The 20,009-nt window shown below is 29.5% G+C and overlaps 5 protein-coding genes across 8 annotated transcripts; 2 read left to right on the plus strand and 3 right to left on the minus strand.

The window, feature by feature from the left end:
• Positions 1 to 1,250: 1,250 nt before the first annotated feature.
• Positions 1,251 to 3,722, minus strand: Peng (Pumilio and CPL domain-containing protein penguin). Its single transcript, XM_072019175.1, has one exon. The coding sequence runs from the start codon at positions 3,671 to 3,673 to the stop codon at positions 1,820 to 1,822; it is 1,854 nt and encodes a 617-aa protein (XP_071875276.1). The 5' UTR covers positions 3,674 to 3,722; the 3' UTR covers positions 1,251 to 1,819.
• A 2,536-nt stretch (positions 3,723 to 6,258) lies between these two features.
• On the minus strand, positions 6,259 to 12,033 carry Sec24cd (COPII coat complex component secretory 24CD). The gene is made up of 18 exons (XM_072019185.1): positions 11,894 to 12,033; positions 11,053 to 11,316; positions 10,857 to 10,981; positions 10,675 to 10,780; positions 9,659 to 10,605; positions 9,463 to 9,585; positions 9,209 to 9,388; positions 8,936 to 9,131; positions 8,752 to 8,867; positions 8,269 to 8,679; positions 8,062 to 8,188; positions 7,829 to 7,989; positions 7,577 to 7,756; positions 7,300 to 7,501; positions 7,027 to 7,221; positions 6,767 to 6,958; positions 6,492 to 6,685; positions 6,259 to 6,421 (listed from the first exon to the last, which is right to left on the minus strand). Exons 2-18 carry the CDS (start codon positions 11,306 to 11,308, stop codon positions 6,278 to 6,280), a joined length of 3,855 nt encoding a protein of 1,284 aa, XP_071875286.1. The 5' UTR covers positions 11,309 to 11,316; positions 11,894 to 12,033; the 3' UTR covers positions 6,259 to 6,277.
• Positions 11,903 to 13,909, minus strand: LOC139995578 (uncharacterized). The gene is made up of 4 exons (XM_072019186.1): positions 13,503 to 13,909; positions 12,768 to 13,361; positions 12,435 to 12,694; positions 11,903 to 12,368 (listed from the first exon to the last, which is right to left on the minus strand). The coding sequence occupies exons 1-4, from the start codon at positions 13,570 to 13,572 to the stop codon at positions 12,360 to 12,362; spliced, it is 933 nt and encodes a 310-aa protein (XP_071875287.1). The 5' UTR covers positions 13,573 to 13,909; the 3' UTR covers positions 11,903 to 12,359.
• Positions 13,910 to 15,176: 1,267 nt separating this feature from the next.
• LOC139995579 (steroid receptor RNA activator 1) lies at positions 15,177 to 16,959 on the plus strand. 2 transcript variants are annotated; one of them, XM_072019188.1, is made up of 3 exons: positions 15,177 to 15,459; positions 16,036 to 16,506; positions 16,585 to 16,959. In XM_072019188.1, the coding sequence occupies exons 2-3, from the start codon at positions 16,050 to 16,052 to the stop codon at positions 16,779 to 16,781; spliced, it is 654 nt and encodes a 217-aa protein (XP_071875289.1). In that variant the 5' UTR covers positions 15,177 to 15,459; positions 16,036 to 16,049; the 3' UTR covers positions 16,782 to 16,959. The 2 variants fall into 2 exon arrangements, with proteins under 2 accessions (XP_071875289.1, XP_071875288.1); XM_072019187.1 differs by lacking the exon at positions 15,177 to 15,459 and adding an exon at positions 15,660 to 15,903.
• Positions 16,960 to 18,241: 1,282 nt separating this feature from the next.
• Positions 18,242 to 20,009, plus strand: LOC139995770 (steroid receptor RNA activator 1-like). 3 transcript variants are annotated; one of them, XM_072019556.1, is made up of 4 exons: positions 18,242 to 18,530; positions 18,621 to 18,953; positions 19,086 to 19,556; positions 19,635 to 20,009. In XM_072019556.1, the coding sequence occupies exons 2-4, from the start codon at positions 18,635 to 18,637 to the stop codon at positions 19,829 to 19,831; spliced, it is 987 nt and encodes a 328-aa protein (XP_071875657.1). In that variant the 5' UTR covers positions 18,242 to 18,530; positions 18,621 to 18,634; the 3' UTR covers positions 19,832 to 20,009. The 3 variants fall into 3 exon arrangements, with proteins under 3 accessions (XP_071875657.1, XP_071875656.1, XP_071875655.1); XM_072019555.1 differs by having other exon boundaries at positions 18,242 to 18,512; XM_072019554.1 differs by having other exon boundaries at positions 18,242 to 18,489.

A 20,009-nucleotide genomic window follows, 5' to 3' on the forward strand; every position in this document is an offset into this window, starting at 1 on the left:
TCAGACAAAGTAGGGACACTCTAATCGTTTCTGTTTGTGTCGCACGAACGCGGACCTTGTTGTCTTCCACATTTCTCACGATTATTGATGACTAAGTTTTTGGACGGTTCTTTCTAACAAGTGTCGAGACATGCTTATATGATCAAGCATGCAACGAAACTGGTGAAATTATGTGGGGATTTTCTCCTCTCTGCTACCAGAAGTTTACGACATGTGAGATTTTCTCGCTAGTGTTCCTACTCCAAGCACGTTCTACAAATATGATTTCCGCATAATCTCTCCTATCCCTATGTATAAGGCAGAGTTTACTAGATAAACCTTATTGATGAGTAACGAATTCAACTATAGCAGGTTCACGAAACATTCTTTTCCCGTTCTTCTTCCTTTATCCTTCTCTCCACCTACTTTTTAGTCTCCATAGTCATTTTAAGTAAGCGCCGCATAACGTTAATTTTAAGAATGTAAATATATATATTATCTTGTGGCACTCCATAGTGTGAATATTGGTGCGACAAAAATGAACTGTTCAGTTGCGTAGCCAAGATCATCGAACAGAAGAATTTTAATGTCTCATATTAATTGATTAAATGTCAAAATTATTTATCAGTAAAAATATACGATTGTTACATATAGGTCTGGAAACTTTCATAATGGGAACGTAATAAAGACTTCTTAGTGGCCAGACGATGTTAGTCAATTTAGTCGCAGTAAGGCGCTTCAATCAAGAAGTTAAAATTCGTTGTGTAATGCCATCGTGTAAAAATAGGTCGTACTCGGTTATCTCTGTCTTTTCCTCTCTCTCTTTAATGCAATCACGTACACAACTCACGGTAGGCCACGTAGCAAGGGGAATGAAAGGAAAAGGCGATACTATGATAATGTATTTGAGTTATATATATGATTATTATGATTATAATATTATTATTATTTTGTATCTAACTAATGTTTAATGAATGTTATATAATATATTTTTTTATTATTAGATACCTTCGTAAATTCTAAAATTATACTATAATATTTCTTTTTCAATACAAAATTTAATAATGTTGAAATTTTTCAGTCATGAATATTTTGGACATATTCATATATATTATAGATAGTGTTAATAGTTACACAACTTTTTAGTGAATTAAAAAAAAATTAAAAACAAATTTACTTTCCAATGTACGTGTCAAATATAAAAGTATAAGTTGTTGCAGTTTAGTTGTTCCATAGTACAGATGCCGCACCCGTGGCCAAGTGCTGAAAGCGTTCCAGGCTAGTCTATACAAGAACCTATTTCATTGTACTGTTCTACAGAAAACTTTCCTATTTGATATGAACAAATATGGAAATAACAAAATCGCACAATAATTAAATTTACTCTCCTCAGAAAAAGAAATTAATTGTTTATTATATATTTCTTAGAGGAGAAAAGAAAACCTTTCCTTTCAAATGATAGTGGAATGATAGAGTAACTTTACTAAATAAATAAAATTAATAAAGTTTGCATTTGAAAAACAAGTTTACATATACTTGTGCATTTGTATAAATAGGTACAAGTAAGTGTAATAAAATAATATGTAATACATAAGTAACAACTATACATTATATTATGTATAATTTTTACATAATTATTTATATACCTTAACAAGTTTAAAAAATGAGAAAAGGAATTATTACTAATATTTATGTTATAAATGAAATGCAGTAACATACACCTATACATGTTAAACATCCTTATAATTTCTGTCAAAACATGATTTAGTATTTATAATTTTTATTTTTGCAACTTAGTACAATCTTTATTGCTCATTATTTATCTACATAAATAATTCATTTATTGTAACTTCTTTAACAAGATTTTGGCACCTGGAGTTGATTTTGACTTCAAAATATTCATCACTGGTTTTAACTTAGAACGTATAGTATTCACAGTGGACATTGTTCCATTTTCTAGTAATAATACTAACAAAAAGCATCCTCTATTGCATTCTATCCATTCTTCTATAATATTTGTTTCTAAATGATTAACTAATATTTTTCCAAATGTGATTTCACTTTTCTCTTGCAACTCTTTGTCATTCTGTATTAGCTTTTTTAACATCATATGTAAACCGGCATGTTCAATAGGTTTATATTCTACATCTCCTTCTTTAATCTTTGATTTTAAGTCTGTGATAAATATAGTAACAGCTTCGAAGGCTTTTTCTAATTTTTCTTTAGTACCTACTTTCAGTATTGCTAATGTTATCATTGCAATAGAACTGTTGGACATCCAAATCGGCGTGTATATAGTTACAGATTCAAGAAGTGAATTATAAATTAAATCTAAAAGTTCTTTCTCTCTCATATGAGCCGGTTTTTTGCTTGTTGCATTGTTGTCTCCTTGCTCTAAGTATTTCACTATACTGGGAGCGAAATAATGGGAATTTCTTCTAGCTACTAAATACAATATTACATGCTTTCCATGATCACTTAATGCTATATCTGTCAGATCATTTTGTATTTCTGAGAATATAATTTTTTTTACTAAAATAGTATCATCTACTGAATCAAATAATGCTAATAGTATCAAATATCCATACTCAGACATTGAAATATTTTTTATATTACCTTTAATAGATTTCATAATGATTTTTCTATCTTTGTTTGAGCCATGCCATATACATATTACAGCAACTTCTGAACCAAATTTTGTTTGAGACAATTCTACCACCGAACTTCTTAACATAGCTATTATTTCCTTTTTATCTTCAAGAGAACAATTATTTAAGAATTCTAAAAGGACACAATGCAAAAGAGTGGAATTTAAAAATTTCTTATTTAATATTCTTATTAAATTTCCTTTTACTGCAGACAATGTTGCTGCTTTCATATCTTCTGCAATTACATATGTATCAGACAAAGTCTTAATTTTTTTATCCTTAGCTTGTTTATACATGTCACCATAAAATTCTTGTTTAAAGTATCTTTTCTCTATTTCTGTAGCCCATGTTGAATACATAAGTTCCAATAATGGAGCAGATACAGAATGACTCATGAATCTTACTATATTACCATAACAAGTAGAAATAATTTCATGCCTAGTCTCTTGAGACCCATACTTTAGCATTGTCTTTATACAATTCCTTGCATATTTTGATTCAATCATAGACAAAAATGAAGGTTTCAATTCTTTAGAAATAGCCTGTCGAATCTCTGCGTCACTATACTTGAAGATCCACTGAATGATACGAGACATATCATGTGTAAATATTATTTTATTGTAATTAGTTTTTAGTAAATCATGTGCTTTTAAAATTAATTTTTTACGTTCCAGTTTTGAACAGTCAACCCTACGTAATTTCTCACCAAGCTGCTTTGTTACAATTGATATATCATAAATATTACTGAAACGTTTTGCTTTATATTTTTCTCTAATTTCTTTCTTTTTCTTTTTAAATTCTTGCCAATTTGGCTTTTCCATAGAGTTGCCATTTATCATCTTAGATTTTCCATTTATGTTGTCGATATTATGATTCTCTTTGCTATCTTTTGTTACAACTTCTTCATCTTTTTCCTTTGCTGTCTTTTTAATTTTAAGTTTATTATCTTCATTATTTTTTATATTGTTATATATATGATCGTTATTTTCTGCTTTATTTTTCTTTGGTCTTGATTCATTATCAGATTTTAGTTTTCGTTTTACCATTTTGTAAATCTCTGAAACCAGATAAAAGACAAAATTAACGTAAATAAAAAGTATATAATTATTTATTTATTTTTCTAATGTTCATATAATACATAATAACTAATTAAGATATATTGATAGAACAACATAACACAAAAATAACCTATAAATAACTATGTATAAAGAATCCATAAATAATAATGATAACATTATTTTAAGTTTGATATTGTGTAAAGTTGTGTTTAAAATTATGTAAATATATCACATTAAACTAAATTAGAAAAAGATTCTAAATATAAATATAGTTACATTTAATGTTAATGATTACACTCGGAAACGAATAAGGAAATTTCCATGATACGAAGTCTACAGCACTGTTAAAAATGTCAGTCAAAAGTGGACATTGAGAATGAGGGCCTCTGGTAGTCAACAGCTACACTGTTTATCAATGACTGCTGAAAATTTACTAGACCATTAAAATTTGAACTTCGAAATCCTCTCGATTACGAACTTAAGCCTAGCCTATTAAGCCAACGCGGCTCTAATGTAACAATTGTTAGCAAAATACTTGGTTAAAAAAGGGTTACACAGTTTCGTTTTGTTGATCTTGAAAGTTGGTTCGAATAGTTGGTTCTAATAGAGACTTTTTTTTTATTAAAGAATATATTGGGTTGGCAACTAAATGACTACGGATTTCGTTAGGTGGTATTGACAAAATTTGACAATATTTGTAAATTAAATATATAGAATCCTGAATGTATCCTCAATGTGCAAATTCAAAACACATGCTTAGAAACTAAAACGTGTTAAATCGTATTTTATGTTTTCAATTAAAATTTTATTAATGATAATGCAAATAATTTTCATTCAATTGTTGCATAAATATTTATATCATTTCCTAGTATAATTATTTACATAATTGATATTAACATGTTTTCATTTAACATATGTATAAGATAATCTATAAAATAATAATACAAATTTTAATGACACATTATAATTAATGCGTATTTGTTATTGATTGTCTGGCTAAACGTATTTATTATAGAGGTAAAATCAAGTTGAAGCGTAAATTTAATAATACATTTTTTTAATTATAACAAATGTGTACTCATTATAATTTAACAATTATTACTTATGAATATTAATAAATACACTTGTTATCGAGGGACATCAAGGTAATCGATCATTTAGGAAAAATATTTATTTTTAAATAATATAAGTAAAATATAAGCATATTAAAAAAATGTTTTACCTGACATTTATAAAATGCATGAGAAACTTCAATCAATATGAACAATGAAGTAAGTAGCATCCGATTTCTGACAAAAAGTTTCATTGCAAAAGTAACAGAGAACATATTTTCAAGATATAAAATGGATAATCCGCATTTACTCTGTGACAAACTTTATAGTTGAGCTAAGTAGAAAGAAACGTAATGATTTCATAGGAAAAAGGTTAGAATGAAATATGTAGAATGTAGGTATCGAAAAGACCGTATTGATGATCTTCCTATTCATCTTTGATTATATCATAGAGATATAAAGATACAGTGCATTGACATGATAGAATTATGAACAATCAACATGGAAGACAAGAAGGTTCATGTTCTGCGCATTCATGCATGACATGCTATAAAGAGATACTCTACTTATTTCTGTCCGTCTTGCAAGAACGAGGACTTTGTTGTGTTCCATGGTGATTTTTCACGATTCAATTTTCGAACGAGTCTTCCTAGCGAGTATCGAGATCTATTTGTATGACTGTGACAACACTAAATAAAAGGGATGAATAATAAAATATCCGTAAATTTCGATAACTTCAAAACATATTTAGAAAGAAATAAGAATTTTTTAAGTATTTACAAAATATAATGATATATAAATAGAAATATATATTTATTTATAGCTTTTGGTCGTTTCTACATATATTTTTTTAAATATTTGTGTTTATATGATTAAATAATTAAATTAAATGCATTGATAATGTACATATATGAAATTTATTAGACGTAACTCACAATAACGCTATATTTAAAAGTGGAAATTAAAATATAATAAAAAATGATGTCATATGACTGTTTTATATGCACTCTCAAATATAAAACATTTTTGAGATTGTAATATATAATATAGTAAAATTAAGTATTAACATACAAATAGCTTTCATTGCAGTAGTATTATTCAATTAACACAAGATATTGTTTTCATATATAAATTTATAATGATTTAATACATTTTTATTATTTAATTTAACATAATAATAACATTAATGAGCTAGTTAAAATACGTTTACAATTCATGTATAAATCACTGTATGAGTACATTCGGATGTTTTCATATGATGTCAAATACACCATTCTTTTCCACGGAATGATTAGTTATTTTGTAAAGTTCTCATTGCCCTTTTATAGGTATCATGTTACAAATATATGTTAAGTTTTGCTTCATATTTTTTTTGTCATGATGCATATAAATACACGCACAACCTATGCTTTCCATTGAGCTTTGAATGAATTTCATTTTAATAATCTAACTGATCCTGAACATAACATGACAACAGTCACAAACATGTAGCAAGCTAGGGTTTCAACATAAGGTAACTGATTGCTCTTTAATATTCATTTTATTGGCTAAGAAGTGTTCTTATTTCTTTGTGCATATGGCAAAGGAAATCAATGTAACTCGGGCTTCCATCGTTTTCTCTATCCTCAACCAAGAAATGACGTAATACCATTTCTAGTTTTTCACGTTGTCTTACTATAGTTAACTGAAAAGATTTAATAAAACATGAGTTTCATGATATTTTTAGTACATTTCATAAATTTTAATTTACTTACCCTCATACAACGATGCCTTTCCATACGTACACGATTAATGATATCGGTAATCCGTTTATTTAGTGGAGTATCTAATACTGGCAGTGCAGTACAGTCTGTGTCAACCTGAACTACTGATGGGACACCGAATACTGCCTGTACCCATTGTGGGGAAAGTGCCAGGCCTAACCACAGGAACATGTGGATACTGTTTTCTAAAAATGCAAAATATAAAATAAAAATAGATATAACTAAAAATTGAAAACTTATCAAGAAATTGGTAAATGAAATCATACCCAGTAAGTACGCGCCATCATCAGTGAATTTATCAATGGAGCAGCGCAATATTTGTGGTAACTCTGAATCTTGAGGGTCAATATCGTGTAAAGGAAGTAATCTCGGATAGATATACACAACTGATATAGAAATTGGCATAGTTGCAACTGCTTGCATAACGAAAGATCTATCGTCAATAGTCATATCAGCACCTAAAAAATTGAATTTATAGCATTGACCACATTGTGAAATGTGCGGAATTAGGAACAAAATTATGTACCTCCAGATATTGCATCACTTTTCAATAACGAGTTGATGTAGAGTGGGAGTAATTTCATACATTCTGGTAATATTAATTGACCAGCATTTGATGGAGAAGCACAATGTTTTCGATATGCCGCCAATATATTAGCACATCTTGAAATTAAATTATCTTTCACGGTTTTTGGAGTTGATTCAATTAGTTTAAACACACCTGAAGTAATAATTAGGTTTAATAAACTAATATTTAATATATTTGAGATCATCGTGGCATAATAATGATTTATCTCACTTTGTTTAGAAAAATAATTTATGATAGCATCTAGGTCACAAATCCGATATAATTCAATCATTTGAGACGACGTTTTTAAACTAAGGTTAATAATACGTAATCTTCTAACTCCACTGCAGGAAGTGTACAACAAAGCTGCTTGAATATATACACCTTCATCATCTGTTAGTTTATCATCATGTTTCACTTCTATAGCAATGGCCTGAAATGTTAAATATAAAAATTAACTTTTAAAATATGTAATAAAACACAAAATTAAATTGCAACAACACCTTACCTTATTACAATCTATACTAGCTAATTCCATATCTGTAGTATTTGACATAAAGAAGTGACCGTAGAAATCAGTTGCGCGAACACCGGTAGAGGTGCGTACGCGCATAATGGCATCAAATGCAATTGGTCTACTAATGTTATTAATAACATCTGAAACTAAACGGTCACCATCTATATCAGCCTAAAAAATACAAAACTTCACATGGTATACATTTTTTACTTGCCAATATTAAATTAATGTTACAACTATTACCTGAAAATAAGTATATTTATAAACTTCTCCGCCAGTTAATCTGGCAATTTGTCCTACTGTCGCAAGATCCACATATGAATTATTGAAAACAAACAAATCTACAGAACAACCCACACCTACGCAATCTTGACCTAGATTATTGTAAACATTATTTTGCGGCGCTGAAAAGGAAAGTGAATTTTTGGTTATAAATTGGGCATAATATTAACTTAGAAGTAATGAAACCAATTTACCTAATACAGTTTTCTCTTTCTCTGTTCCAAGTACTTTACGATCATCACGATTTTTCAGTTTACCAGGTGCATCAGCAATGGGCAAAGAAGAATGGAAAACCATTAATTTCCCAGAGCAATCTGAAGCCTTAAGATTTTTTATTAAAATTATAATTGGTTGATATATTTCATAATTGTTTTATATCATACTGTGTATTGTAAAGATACCTTTAATGCTTCTAATCCGGCCTGGATGGCTGGTGCAAGAATTGTTTCTGTTTCACGTGTGTCTGCAAACATTGCTGGTATTTGTGTCATTAAACCATCAATAACAGATTCACTTTCTTCGACATCGCATAAAAATCCATCAAGAAGTGGCATAAAAACGTCTTGTACGTCCCCCACAACCATCATTTGTGGTTGAGCAAGGCAGGAATTAATATTGTAAAAGTGCACCGTATTATTGTACGTTATAAATCCTACTTTCATGTTCGTTTTCGATTGACCAGCGTCAACGGGTAAATGTCGCAAGATTGACTTCATTTGCATACATAATAAATTAACTAAACCAGATTTAACTGTGTTGTATGATACATCAATCACGAACACAATAGCTGGTGGTTTTGGAAAAGCATTGTTCTAAAATAAATATTTCAAGATTAAGGTAATAGAAAGTGTTACAATAAAATAGTCTTTTAATCCATATCTTACTCTGCAGTAATCTTTAGTAGCAATATATTCATATGTTCCTAACATTAATTCTGGTCTTTCATAACGATCCATACGTTGTCCAGTATGATCCAGATGTTGGAAATACTCTGCTGGAACTAAATTCAAAACAAAAAAAGACTAACAATTGTATCAAATAAAATATGCTAAGAAAATAAATTTGTACCTTCGGTTGTTGCTTTACAAAACATGCACTGGAATCTTCTTCCTGCATCAATAAATTGCATAAATGGACTCATATATGCTTTACATCGCACACAACGCACTGGACCAATTTCACCCATATCTACAATAGGTGGTTCATATTCTCCTTCCGCTATACGAGCCATTGGACTTACTATTAGACCAAATGGAATATTCATCTGGAAAGGAAAATTATTTTGAGGCCTGTATAAAATTAAGTTAACGATTTCACGTACACATAAATTATTCAACATACGTGTTTCATAATATCTGCTGTGGTAGGAACAGTGTACATAGTGGATCTGATATATCTAGGTGATGCATTTCCTTGATCCTGCGTTATGAATTTGGTAGTTACTAATGGCGGAACCAATCCCATTTGATTTGTTAAGAATACACCACCTCTTACGCGTTGATCATCTTGAATTACTTGAATCTTTAAAAATATGTTTGAGGTTATCTTAAAGAACCAAACTGTAAGTTATGACAATTTCATATATAATTTCTTACCGGACTTGGCATTTGCTCAGGATCTAAACGTTTAGTTTGTTGTGGTTGCATACCTGGTTGATATCCACTCATTATGCCTGGTGAAATACCTAGATATGAACCTCTTTGAGCATTATACATATCCTAAAACAAGAAAAGAGATTTGTAATAGATATTCTAGTAATTTTAATAATTATTACTTTCAGAAACAACGTACGTTATTATAGCCTTGATATCCTGTATGTTGATAGTTTAGCATTGTACTGGGTGAGCTACGACTAACTCCTACAGGATTTCCCATATGTTGTCCTTGCATTGGTGGTCCAGATGTGTATGGTCTTTGCCCAGATTGTGGTAAATTTGTACCAGAATTTATCATTTGTCCCATTGGTTGACCAGGTAATGGAGGTGGCATTTGTGAATTTGGTAAATTTTGTTGTCCTAATAATGGTGGCCTATTAAAGCCCTGTTGAGTTGTTAATGAAGGTGGGGCACTACTTTGCTGGCCTGGTATTGGAGGTGGATGTATGTTCTGTTGATTCATTTGCGAAGGACCAAAGGAATGACCAGATTTTTGTTGCCCTTGTAATGAAGAATAATGTTGTCCTGGTAAGGGCGGTGTAGAGATAGGAGGACCAGACAATGTTTGTTGAGTTTGTGATAGTGGATTTGACAAATTTTGTTTTGGTGGTCCTATTAAATTTTGTTGTCCATGTGTACCTTGCATGAGCATGTTGTTATGTATTTGTTGATTTGATAATGGAGGTTCTGATATATTTGTTTGACCCGGCACTATTGGGTTAGAGAGATTTTGCTGCCCAGGTAAAGATAAACTAGATACATTTTGTTGCCCCTGTAATGGTGGAACTGTAGATCTCTGCCCCATTGGTGGCTTGGGAAAATTTGATTGTTCAGATGTATCAGTAACGTTCATTTGACCAGATTGATGTTGATTTAAAGACAATCCTGCATTGAATGCTTGTTCAGACTGCAAAGTTTGTCCAGCATAATAGTGGCTAGAAGTAGTCCCTGTAGAATGTCCTGAAAATGGAAGACCAGTAAGCTGTGGTGTAGAAGCTTTTAAAGCTGCTTTTTGCTCTTGCACATTCTGTCCAGAAATAGCTGATCCAGATTTTCCACCAGGATCAGTTTGCCCTGTGGAACCTATTAAAGTAAAAGAAATTTACTTTTCTATTAACTTTAATGAATGTTAATTGAGTTTTTTATTCTTACCACTCCCCGATGATGCTTCTAATAAATTATTAAAACCATTCACATTTGAAGGTGTAGATATTGTTGGACTACTCTTTCCAGGTAAAGGTGGTGGAGGGAAATTTTGCTGTGATATGAAATGAAAATTAATGCATCAAGTACTTTCTAAGTATGTTCATGTCATACATAAACTGTATAATTACCACAGATGGTGGTCTTTGTTGATCTCCCAAAGACATATTTGACATTTGATTAACTATATTATTTTGACTTGGTGGAGGTGGTATAATATGTGGATTGTTTGTAGACAATTCATATTGAGTATTTCCTAAACAAAAGTTATTTTGTTATAAAAATTAATATATTCTAACAAAGAAAAATAAGAGTAAATCATATTACCTTGTGTTTGTATATTATTCACATAATATGGTGTTTGAGGTTGATGTAAATTAGTAAGGGAAGGTCCTTGCATTGCTTTTTGAGAAGCATATAATTGTGAATTCATTGGGGGTCTTTTTAACATATTTGATGGAACATTAGAATTTACTTCTCCATATGGAGATGAAGTTGGAGGACCAGGGAAATAACTAGGTTGCTGTTGTGACTGTTGCTGCTGTTGTTGTGACTGTTGCTGCTGTATATATTGTGGATTCATTTTTGATCCTAAAAAGAGAACAAATTATTTTTGTAAATATTTTTCTTTATACTATAATTTTACTATTTTAATTATCTCAAAAAATTTAATTATTTCAGAAAATACATGATCTTATCGTTATTCAAAATCGAATTAAATCATTTTCTATCACTAAGCTTTTTAATGTCTCTAAAGAATACATGAAAAAATTAAATTTTCTAAAAATAATAAACAGACTTATATTTATGAAATATATAACTTTAATGCATAAACTAAGATTGCGTAATGTTATAAGTGACACGTTCCATAGCACAATTACAAATTCATAAATTAAAGGTAGACATTCAAAATATGCCACATATTGACAGACATAAGATAACCTATACAAAATTAAATATGTGATTATCGTACACCATATTGGATGTTGATTTTAAATGAATCTTATACGCTCATTATTTAGCGACCTTCAGTCTATGTGGTAAATTATTAACAAATGTTACTTTAGAGCAGTAAAATAGAATAAGCCATTTTGCACAGAGTAATGCTTATAAACGAGTATTTCGAATGAGTAATTCACAAAATGTTTTTGTAATATAAATTACTTACGTTATGTCATTAAACGTATTTGAACCATAACAAAAGTTAATATTTCCACAAATGTTTACACTAAATCAAGAAAATATATTTCGCTGCAATAGTGACTGCTGCCGATGCCACGTAAGGTGGCATTGCGCATGCGCTTAATGCACGCTGACGAGACACGTCATAATAAAAAATTAGAACATTGTAAAAGGGACATTTAAGTAAAAACACGAATATATTTTGTTCCACCATGTATTTATTATTATAATAGAATTACTGAAATAGTTGAATAAGCGGTGAACGATGAGTAACTGGTCGAATATTTTCACTTCTTTAATAAAAAATAGTGCGCTTTGTAACTTTATTGTTAATCAGTTGGTATCTATACAAGCGCATGAATTTAAAAAATTGTTAAGATTACTATTTTTATAAAATATTTGAAATTTATTTGAGGATAAAGTTTAATACATATTTTTATTTATTTATTCCTTTAATTATGCTGAAAAATCAAAATATAACAAGGAAATGTAATTAACTTATATGTACAATAATATTTTTAAATTACCTCTAGTGTTAGATTGCCATATAAATGAATTAAGTAGACGAGTTTGATTAAATCAATGGTACTCCATGTAAAACTCAGTATTACATCAGGTGCATAAAATGGGTTAAAAGTATGGTTATAGATGATACACACATGTAGACATATATATCCAATATATATTATTGTCATGAGTTTGAATCGAAAACTATATGCTTCATTTAAAAGTGACATTGTTTTGTGTAATTCGAATCGAAGCCATTTTAATAATCTATATCTGGAAACTAAATTTCAACATAAGCCATTCGTTTTAATGTAAACTAATTTGCAAAAATGTTTATTACAATAGAAACATACCATTGTTCATATCAGACATCTCAGAGATAGAAATGAAATGTTTTCCTTTTGTAATAATATTTAATATCGTATTTATTTGCATAAATCTAATTTCAATTTTATACATGAATACAGTAAAAGAACATATTACTATTACACAAACAAAATCGGGTAATCTATCAATTACCCATATAAGAAAATATATATAGCCTGAATCGTTATCTAATAATCCATAGTAATCCATTAAATTACAAGTTAGTATTACAAATATCGCAGTAGTTATTCTAACAATATCATTTTTCATACATAAAGAATGATCGATCTCTATATTTAAGAACTTTGCGCTTTCGTCAAAGGTATCTAACTGTTCGAATGCTTCTTTTACTTTTGAGCATTTGTACATACTTGAAATTATTATTATAGGATACGAAAGTATATTTAAGTAAACTCGAACGTATCTAAGTAAAAACGTGTCATTTATAGAACGAAATTTATCAAATATGTCAAATATATAATATAAAAACTGCCAATGACAAAACCAATAAAGCGCCACTAATATAGATACATACAAATAATTTGGAAATGCAATTCTGAAAAATTTGATAGGATATAAACCTGTAAAGAAAAGATATTCAAAATCTGATATGAAAGTAAATTTTTAAAAAATAATATGATTCTTTCTTTAAATTAATTTTTATAATCTTATATTTTCTGATAATTTATTTTATAATTTTTATTATTTAATCAATTCCTTACCTAATAATTTCGTTATACTCAACAGTAACCAAGATTCTTGGTAAATATTAGAAGGGCAGAATAACTTCATGATTATCTTTCTTCGCGGTGAAAGTTTCAACTAAATAGATTGAAATCGTAATCCGCATTATGTTATATTAGCGTATTAAATTTGTCAATACTTTCACTTGCATGTTAGTTGATATTGAATAATTAACTAGGAATTTTACAACACTCGATTTATGATTAGTATCAGTAGATATAAAATCACTATTTTGTAATTGATCAATGATATTTAGCTCGTATTAAATACTGCACACTTTTATTATGAATATTATTATAATGTTACATTAAATTAAATTTAATTAAATAATTAATTTCGTAAAAGTAATGTTTACAAATTAAACAAATAAAGCTATATTATAATATCGTCAGAGAGATATCATTTATATATATTATTATTATATTATATAATATAAAATATATATTATATATATTATATAAATTATAATACAAATATATCTGTCTTTATCTAAGTATATGTCTTTAGTAATTGAATTTTTAGATAGATGTTAATATTGCAAGGAATAAGTCAAAACGAAAAGAAAATAGATAAGGATTATTTAAAGGAAATTATTATTCACATTATTGACTCATGAACAGGCTTCGTAGAGTTAATCGCAAGAGAAACGTTTGTACCGTAAATCTGCACCTGAGTATTTTAATGTTTGTCCTTGGGCCTTGTTTATATATATAATAAATAAAGAAGCATAAGAATTATGTATTGTAATAAAAATTATTATGAATGCCTGTTCCAGTGAACATACGAGTGTGATTATTTTCATCCTAATTGCAAGATATAAGCTCGTAAGACGTGTCTCATGTTCCCTACTATCGCATACAACACTCGAACCTATTCCGAGTACAGCCGAAAAATGACGATCGGTTTGTTCGGGCTATCCCTCACCGTTGCGTCACCAATGAAGATGTAACTTATTCATTCTAAAGTTTTTGATGTTTTCTTTTAGCGCTTAGAGACTTGAGATAGTAAATAGTGCCATTTCCGCTAACTCACATTCTTTATCAAGTGGTTCAAACACAGTCTAAATTGGTTCAGTAGCACTTAAGTTATAAGCGAACAAACATAAAAATATTTTGCGTTTTATATGTATGTACGTATATGTATATAAAGCAATATATTCTAAGTAATATTAAGCATAAGTAGATGTTTATATATACATATTAAAATATTATAATAATAATGAATAATGAAAAGATATTGTAATTGTAAGATATTGTAAAAAGGTTCCAGAAGTACAGTTCATACATTGGCCGTTAGCCATAACGCTGCGTTTGATTTGTTAGATTTTTACATTTAATGCCACCGGATGTTGAAAGTAAAGGATATAAATTAAACTGCTTTTCATAAACTTTTCCAATGCATTTAAAATAAAGATGTGGTATTTCATACAGTACAAAAGAATGTTGTTTAAATAAATTTACATTTACATAATATAGAATCCATACATATTTTTAATTTTATTTTATAACTAAACCTAAAATTAACCTCTATCTAAGAGAAATCTCAAAAAACCTCGTCATTTTTATTTTGTGAATTGCCCACTAGAATTAAATCTAACCCTAACCTAAACCATTTCTCAACATAAATTAAGATAGGTTATACTAACAGTAGTAATCCGGCTGCCGTGAGACGGCTGAATTAATAGAAATGTTAATCCAACTCAGCTTGAAAACTGGGGCCGAGCGGTGGGATATTTTTGCGTAGACCTCGAAAACTAAAGACAACCGCCGGTTATATGTACAAATAAAAGTTGTTCAAAATGTCGAGCCTTATGACATATTTCAAAATCATCGAAATCGAAAAAAATGCTCTTCATCGACAACTTTATTGGTTTTGCTTTAGGGGAATCGCAGAATGGAAAAGATGAAGTTTTCTGGAGTTTTTGTTAAATTAAAGGTAGGTTTAGTCCTAAGATAAAATTAAAAATATTTATAATGCTTTGCGACATTTCTTTGTGACATTTTACTCATGCAAAAAGCCCTTTTTGATATATTAAAGTTTGAAAAACTAACTAAATTGCTCACTATTGCTGTAGACCTCTGGTGGCAGAGTGAGGAAAGTTTCCACAGGATTTTTCGCAGTCGGTATTACAGAACGTCTAACTCAAAATCTCATATAATGTCATATCATCAAGTCTATTTTATACTTATTCAACGTTAATATGTTTACGATTAACCCGTATAAGTAAATACGCTTATAACAGTTTATAAGTGTGCTTATCACATTTAATGGCAATACTAATCCTAAATCAGTTTTACTCTATTCGTCATTTTCTTTTGACATTTCCTTCAATATAAAATTCGATAAGATAACAATCACAGATGAGTGAAAAGGAAACAAGTAATATAAATACTTTGACATATGTATTTAGCTATTTCTTTGTAATATTTAATATAAATAATAATAATGTATATAAAACAGAAATATGTTTTGTAACGTGTCTCATTATCTTCATATAATTTTATTTTGCAGATCAGAACCGTTCTATGCAAAAGGTTTTATTAGGTCATGACCCTGGATGGAACGATCCTCCGAAATGGATATATTGTACTGGACAAAGTTCTATAACACCTACTAAGCGAATATTGAACAAGAGAGTAGCATTTCCAATGGGATCTATACAAGCTGTAGATAAACAATCTTCTGTAAACAAGCCATTAAACATGCCACCACATGTACAGGGTAGGACTGATCAATTAACAGCACCACATCCTCCATTGTTATGTCCTTCAAACAAAAATATAGAAGGAAACAACATAGAGATTGATAAAGAGGAGGCATTAAACAACGTTTTGAAAAATTTGGAAACAGTAATTAGTGAGCATATATTAGAAAATAGTAGAACTAAGGAGGTAAAGAAGAGATTAGATATATTGAAGGCTGTATGGCTTGAAGATAAATTAAATAATGTGATATACAAGAATGTTTTAGATTTGTCTACAGGTTAGTTTTGTAACTAATTATTTCTTAAATACATTATTTTTTCTGGAGGCAGAAGAATAATGGAAAATTTGTTTCCAGCTTTACGAGAGGGGAATATTAAAAAAGCTGATGAGATACATGTTTCATTAATGATGCAACATGCTAGTCTGTGCAGTGCATGGATGCCTGGAATTAGGCATATTATTTTAGAATTGGAAACCAAAATGAAAAATTCAAATGTAACACAATCTCAAAGCCCTGAATTACATTTATTATCTACTGAAGAAAATAAGTAAATGATGATTACTGGGGTATATAATATTTGGATGCAGTAACTGTTCTGCGATAGTTATTGACATTATCTTCTCGCTTATAAGTTTATATATTATTTGATGTTACTAAAAAGGGCAAACCAAAAAGAAACTATTGATATTATGAATGTAACAAATTTTATTATAATAAAACAAATGAAATTTATATAATGTGTATTGTACTTCTGACATCTATTGATAACGTGGAAGTTTGTTGTAAGACGAACTCACCGCATTTTACAATGCTTGACATCAAAATAGCAAAAAATCAATATTGCGACCTTATTTTTAAATGCGTACATTCAATGAATGTATGTATATATTGAAAATACCATCATCTTCAATTTCATGCTTTTCGTTAGATGGTAAATGAAACATAAAGTATTAAATTATGTATAATATAGTTTTCTGATCTACCGCTAAATTTTCATTTCGCTTTCCGTAGATATGGATAGATTATAGAATATTTAGCAGTTTTACATAATGTTAATTTAACGAAAAGTATTTGATGTTAGTGTAATTAAGTTGTTTTGATTAGCAAAGTCTGTACTTTGTTAACGCGTGTTTGTAAGTAGAAGTGTTAGTTACAATGTTGAAAAAATCTCGACAGTATTTATAATCATTGATATTTAACACTATCAATACATCTCTTAGGGAAGTGTTTTCATGTAGAAAAAGTCAAATTGTTGAATTTCGGCTACTATCGGGAAACTGGCAGTAATGCTGTAATGATCAATTTAATTGATCGATTTATGTGATCAGAAAATAGTCGTGTTCAGTTAAAAAGTTTGAATGTTCTCTAAACGCGATAAACACTTTGAAAATTAAATCACTTTGTTATCACACATCAATTAATGCAAGAGTTTGGAGAGAATAGGGTCATTCGATGAGTACAATTCATTTAATACTTGTGTTAAATATATAACATTTTTATTGTAGCATGATATGCATGATTAATGCTTTCGTTTATCCAATCTGCGTAGCGAATTTCTTTCCAACTTCTATATATTCTTTACTTATATTCATACCATACCATACCATACCATACCATACCATACCATACCATACCATACCATACCATACCATACCATACCATACCATACCATACCATACCATACCATACCATACCATACCATTTCAAAATCATCGACATCGAAAAAAATGCTCTTCATCGACAACCTTATTGGTTTTGCTTTAGGGGAATCGCAGAATGGGAAAGATGAAGTTTTCTGGAGTTTTTGTTAAATTAAAGGTAGGTTTAGTCCTAAGATAAAATTAAAAATATTTATAATGCTTTGCGACATTTCTTTGTGACATTTTACTCATGCAAAAAGCCCTTTTTGATATATTAAAGTTTGAAAAACTAACTAAATTGCTCACTATTGCTGTAGACCTCTGGTGGCAGAGTGAGGAAAGTTTCCACAGGATTTTTCGCAGTCGGTATTACAGAACGTCTAACACATCTCATATAATGTCATATCATCAAGTCTATTTTATACTTATTCAACGTTAATATGTTTACGATTAACCCGTATAAGTAAATACGCTTATAACAGTTTATAAGTGTGCTTATCAAATTTAATGGCAATACTAATCCTAAATCAGTTTTACTCTATTCGTCATTTTCTTTTGACATTTCCTTCAATATAAAATTCGATAAGATAACAATCACAGATGAGCGAAAAGAAAACAAGTAATATAAGCAGTTCGACAAATGTATTTAGCTAGTTCTCTGTAATACTTAATATAATAATAATAATGTTTATGATACAGAAATATATTTAGTAACATGTCTCATTATTTTTATGTAATTTTATTTTGTAGATCAAAAACGTCCTATGCGAAAGATTTTATTAGGTCATGACCCTGGATGGAATGATTCTCCAAACTGGATATATTTTACTGGACAAAGTTCCATAACGCCTACTAAGCGAGTACTGAACAAGACGGTAGCATTTCCAATGGAATCTATACAAGCTATAGATAAAGAATCTTCTATAAATAAGCCATTAAAAATGCCACCACATATACAGGGTTGGATTGATCTATTAATAGCACCACATCCTCCATTGTTATGTCCTTCAAACAAAAATATAGAAGGCAACAATATAGAGGTTGATAAAAAGAAGGCATTAAACAAAGTTTTGAAGGAAACAAGTAATATAAATACTCTGACATATGTATTTAGCTGTTTCTCTGTAATATTTAATACAAACAATCATAACGTGTATGATACAGAAATATGTTTTGTAACATGTCTTATTATCTTTATATAATTTTATTTTACAGATCAGAAACGTTCTACACGAAAGGTTTCATTTGGTCATGACACCAGATGGAATGATTCTCCAAAATGGATATATTATACTGGACAAAGTTCTATAACACCTACTAAGCAAGTACTGAACAAGACGGTAGCACTTCCAATGGCATCTATACAAGCTGTAGATAAAGAATGTTCTGTAAATAAGCAATTAAAGATGCCACCACATATACAGGGTTGGATTGATTTATTAATAGCACCACAGCCTCCATTGTTATGTACTTCAAACAAAGATGTAGAAGGAAACAATATAGAGATCGATAAGGAGGAGACATTAAACAATGTTTTGAAAAATTTGGAAACTGTAATAGGTGAGCATATATTGGAAAAAGATAGAACTAAGGAGGTAAAGAAGAGATTAGATATATTGAAGACTGTGTGGCTTGAAGATAAATTAAATAATGTGATATACAAGAATGTTTTAGATTTGTCTACAGGTTAGTTTTGTAACTAATTATTTCTTAAATACATTATTTTTTCTGGAGGTAGAAGAATAATGGAAAATTTGTTTCCAGCTTTACGAGAGGGGAATATTGAAAAAGCTGATGAGATACATGCTTCATTAATGATGCAACATGCTAGTCTGTGCAGTGCATGGATGCCTGGAATTAGGCATATTATTTTAGAATTGGAAACCAAAATGAAAAATTCAAATGTAACACAATCTCAAAGCTCTGAATTACATTTATTATCTACTGAAGAAAATAAGTAAATGATGATTACTGGGGTATATAATATTTGGATGCAGTAACTGTTCTGCGATAGTTATTGACATTATCTTCTCGCTTATAAGTTTATATATTATTTGATGTTACTAAAAAGTGCAAACCAAAAAGAAACTATTGATATTATGAATGTAACAAATTTTATTATAATAAAACAAATGAAAT

Source organism: Bombus fervidus, chromosome 16 (genome assembly GCF_041682495.2).
Source record: "Bombus fervidus isolate BK054 chromosome 16, iyBomFerv1, whole genome shotgun sequence".
NCBI classification, from domain to species: domain Eukaryota; kingdom Metazoa; phylum Arthropoda; class Insecta; order Hymenoptera; family Apidae; genus Bombus; species Bombus fervidus.

Excerpts from the sequence above, each read along its gene's own strand:
- Peng (XM_072019175.1), bottom strand. The coding sequence starts at position 3,673 with ATGGTAAAACGAAAACTAAAATCTGATAATGAATCAAGACCAAAGAAA.
- Sec24cd (XM_072019185.1), bottom strand. The coding sequence starts at position 11,308 with ATGAATCCACAATATATACAGCAGCAACAGTCACAACAACAGCAGCAA. Across the intron at positions 9,389-9,462 it reads CTGAGCAAATGCCAAGTCCG|ATTCAAGTAATTCAAGATGA; the intron begins GTAAGAAATTAT and ends ATATTTTTAAAG. Across the intron at positions 8,189-8,268 it reads CCGGATTAGAAGCATTAAAG|GCTTCAGATTGCTCTGGGAA; the intron begins GTATCTTTACAA and ends AAAAATCTTAAG.
- LOC139995578 (XM_072019186.1), bottom strand. The coding sequence starts at position 13,572 with ATGAAGTTATTCTGCCCTTCTAATATTTACCAAGAATCTTGGTTACTG. Across the intron at positions 13,362-13,502 it reads GAGTATAACGAAATTATTAG|GTTTATATCCTATCAAATTT; the intron begins GTAAGGAATTGA and ends TTTTCTTTACAG. Across the intron at positions 12,695-12,767 it reads GATGTCTGATATGAACAATG|TTTCCAGATATAGATTATTA; the intron begins GTATGTTTCTAT and ends GTTGAAATTTAG.
- LOC139995579 (XM_072019187.1), top strand. Across the intron at positions 16,507-16,584 it reads TGTTTTAGATTTGTCTACAG|CTTTACGAGAGGGGAATATT; the intron begins GTTAGTTTTGTA and ends ATTTGTTTCCAG.
- LOC139995770 (XM_072019554.1), top strand. Across the intron at positions 18,954-19,085 it reads CAAAGTTTTGAAGGAAACAA|ATCAGAAACGTTCTACACGA; the intron begins GTAATATAAATA and ends TTTATTTTACAG. Across the intron at positions 19,557-19,634 it reads TGTTTTAGATTTGTCTACAG|CTTTACGAGAGGGGAATATT; the intron begins GTTAGTTTTGTA and ends ATTTGTTTCCAG.